The sequence below is a fragment of the Trichechus manatus genome, unplaced genomic scaffold (genome assembly GCF_000243295.1).
Source record: "Trichechus manatus latirostris isolate Lorelei unplaced genomic scaffold, TriManLat1.0 scaffold00195, whole genome shotgun sequence".
Lineage (NCBI taxonomy): Eukaryota > Metazoa > Chordata > Mammalia > Sirenia > Trichechidae > Trichechus > Trichechus manatus.
In genome coordinates, this window is record NW_004444131.1 from 4,304,116 (window position 1) to 4,307,864 (window position 3,749).

General features: G+C 46.3%; 1 protein-coding gene across 1 annotated transcript in view; it reads right to left on the reverse strand.

Moving 5' to 3' along the window:
* Positions 1-2,078: 2,078 nt before the first annotated feature.
* Positions 2,079-3,749, reverse strand: part of FZD8 (frizzled class receptor 8) — a 2,834-nt gene continuing 1,163 nt past the window's right edge. The window contains exon 2 of the mRNA XM_004387874.2: positions 2,079-3,742. Coding sequence (XP_004387931.1) covers positions 2,786-3,742 — 957 coding nt within the window. The 3' untranslated portion in view covers positions 2,079-2,785. The remainder of the gene's footprint in view (positions 3,743-3,749) is intronic.

Below are 3,749 nucleotides of genomic sequence, written 5' to 3' on the forward strand. Positions count from 1 at the left end.
GTTGAAAAAATATGTCAATAACGCTGCTTCATTTGAAAACTAACATGCTAACAAGTGACTGAGCTCTCTCCTCTTCCTACCTGTGTGGTAAAGATCATGCGAACTGCCCTCAAAATTACACTTGAGAACTGAGAATGTAAAGTTGATGGTTGGCTTATGGCATAACTCACCCTATAGGTTAGATGCAGGCTACTTACTGGTACCTTAGTTAGAAAACAGCAGTTCTTTGATGAATAAAACTGCTGGAGAGGTGCAGACGTTACCATACCTCTGACTTTAAAAATACAATCAGCATTAGAGCCACAGCAGGTTTCCTTATAGCATATCTAATTTTAAAAATTCAATTAACTATGGAAAAGATGCTGCAAAATATTACTACTAAGAAACTGTTTTTAAAAGTTTCTTATATAAGATTAGTCAAGGAAGTAGTTTCCGTTCTATTCATTAAAAAAAAAAAAGAGTTTAAAAATTTGTTTTTAACCACTAAAGATTCCTGTTAGGAAAAGTATAGAGAACAAATATCTTAACAGGATGCAGAAAACAACTCCCCCCCACCCCACTGTGAATGATGCCTCTGTCATTAGCAGGGTAGCTGCCCATTTCTTATCTTGATTGACAGGTTAATAAGGAACCCGGGGCTATCTTTTCAGTATGAACACACAAGCTTACCAATTACTTTTAAATTATTGCTAATCTGTCAGAAAATAACAAGCATAAGGAATAAAAATATCTGAAAAATAGAAATATCTGCTGAAGCAGCTTTTGCTTCCGGTGCTTTAAAAACTTGCCAGAACTGAGTCAATAGAATTTAGGCATTGAGGATTTTTTTTTTTTTAAAGAAAAACTTGTAGTTTATAATAGTTCATTGGTTCAATTAGGAGCGAAAGAGAAGGGAGTTTTGTAATGCAATTGTCCAGCAAAGGAAAACGCTTTAAATTGGGGGATTATGTGAGCAGACCACCTGTAGGGCATATTCATAGTCCTTTTCTATAATGCTTCAACCCATGCCTAGCTGCCTGCAGGCTGGCTAACAATGCCGGGGAAAGCTGTTTAAAAGGCTGAGCGCACTTGGGCTTCTGGTCTTCACTAACTGTTACAAGTCTTCCTCTCTTGCTCCCTCTCCCTCGTTCTCTCTCCTTTTTAAAGTCCCACATCCCTTTAATTGAAGAACTTTAAGGCTCCATGGTGGCCAATTGGTCTGCAACAAGAGGAACCAGGCAGCAGGGAAAGAAACTGCAGACTATACATCACATTTGGAGAGGAGAAAAGATCAAAGTTTTTCGAACTCAAAAGACCAAGTTCCCTACAGATTAACCCTATTCATTTAGCTCCTCTTAAAGGAATGATGGGCTGAGCCACTGGACAGACAGGTAAAAAGTTCAACAATTGCCAAAGCATTCTTCTGCTAATTCAACAGCCTTCTGCTCAAATAAATTAGCTTAGTCTTGACAGAGGAACAATAGGTTTTTCTCTAGGAAAAGCAGCACATTTGATATACACAAGCATGGACCGTTATTAAGATGTTAACCCGTTAGTTTAATCCATTAAAGAGTGCCTGCTCCTTCACCAGATTGTCAAGTGACTTATACTGTAAAGTGTGATCTATGGGTTTAAAACATTAACCTTTACGCTTCGGCAGTGTGTTCAGTTCCTGAAAAACCAGGTGCTTTGGAAATCATGGACGCGAGAAATGAATGTGGGGTTTTGAAGCCTTTAGTGATATTACACATCATAAATAACAAGGCATAAGTGGAATTAGTGCCTTGCCAAAGTTCCATTTACATACACTAAGGTGAGAGTTGTTATCCATGGATCAAAAGAGAGTTACTACTAGAAACACCATCTTTTTTTGGGAGGTGCAAAAACTCAGTTTTGATTTCAGTTCAACAATGATATTTACTTCGCTAACAACTTAAGAATTATCGGTTAACAGGTAATTTTCTCCATGCCTAAGGTCAGTGTACAGAATGACAAGCCAGAAAATGTCCATTTTTCTGAAGCGTTCTTAGCAAGCACTTGAAGCTGACAGCTTAGAACAGGCAGGGGGAGAGGGCAAAGGTTAAATCATTTATCAAAAGTCTTTTTATTGACAAAATAGAATACTTATATTTGTTCTTACAGGGGTAGCCTCTAAACTTTTTACAGAAAATGTACAGACTGTATATCTTTGGATATGTACATATTTTACACTTTTTTTTTTTTTTTTTACAATTTGACAAATAATTATATAAATACATCCTTTAATGTAAGAAACCCGTATTTACTTGGGGTGTATAATTAAGACATTTCTCGTTGGTTTATTTAAGGCATTTGCCTGGTCATTAAGAATACCCAAACCGTGCAATCCCATTAGGTCGTGGTCATCCCGCCTCTAGAATACGTTAAGAGTAAGAATTTATGCAGGCGAGTCGAGGGAGAAAAATATGTCCCTCAGGTCAAACCTGTTGATGTTGCTTCAAGCTCAGCAAAGGGCAACCAGTGAGTGCTCCAAATCTTGGGTTTTGGAAACGCAGCAGAGTCCACTCTCCTGTGCCAACAGAAATTAACGCCTGGCGGTAGGAGCTCCTTGCATATCAATGGAGGAAAGGGGGCTGGGTCTGGGCGGCTTCAATGCCAGGTACTTTGTTCTAAGCAAGTCATTTAAGTCCCAGCTAATGGATACCATTAAGAGTTCATTATCATGTTAATAGCAATCAACACGGTGAAGGGGTGGGAACCTCAGATCATCAAGTGTCCCTTTGCACTAGGTCTCCTCGACCCTCCTTCCCCACCCCCTCCCCTCCGCTCAGACCTGGGACAATGGCATCTGCTTGGGGTAAGACACAGAGCTGGCCGTGCCAGACCTCCATGTCAGGCCGGTGCTGACGTCGCTGTAGAGGGAGCCCCCGCCGCCGCCCGGCACCCCGCCCCCGCCAGGCCCCGCGCCGCCACCCCCTACTCCGCTGGCGCCCCCTAGGGCCGAGGCGCTCGCGCCCCCGCCGGCCGCGGCGCCTTTGCTGGCCCAGCAGCAGCGGGTGCACAGGGCGCGCCACGACTCGAGCGTCTTGCCAGACCAGACCCACACGCCCGAGGTGATGCCCACGACGAGGCACATGAAGTACTTCAGCATGAAGACGGCGTAGTCAGGCCGGCGGGCCTGGTCGGGCTGCAGGTCCCGCAGGCATGGGCAGTTGTGCGTGGCCTCCCAGCGCGGGCGGTTGTGCTGCTCGTAGAAGAGGCAGGCGACCACGACAGCGGCGGGCACGGTGTACAGCACAGTGAAGAGGCCCAGACGGATCATGAGCTTCTCCAGCTTGTGGGTTTTGGTGGGCCCGCCCTGCTGCTTGATGACCGAACGAATGCGGAAGAGCGACACGAAGCCAGCCAGCAGGAACATGGTGCCGATGAAGAGGTAGATGACGAGCGGTGCCAGCACGAAGCCGCGCAGATTGTCGAGGCTCTGGTTGCCCACGTAGCAGATGCCCGCTACCGGGTCGCCGTCCACCGAGCTGAGCGCCAGCACGGCGATGGACTTGACGCTGGGCACGAGCCACGCGGCCAGGTGGAAGTACTGCGAGTAGCCGGCGATGGCCTCGTTGCCCCACTTCATGCCGGCCGCCAAGAACCACGTGAGCGACAGGATCACCCACCAGATGGAGCTGGCCATGCCGAAGAAGTAGACCAGGAGGAAGACAACGGTACACAGAGCCGGGCCCGTGGTCTCGTAGCGCACGTGCTGCTCCACCGCGCCCAGCTCCTCGTACTCGCCG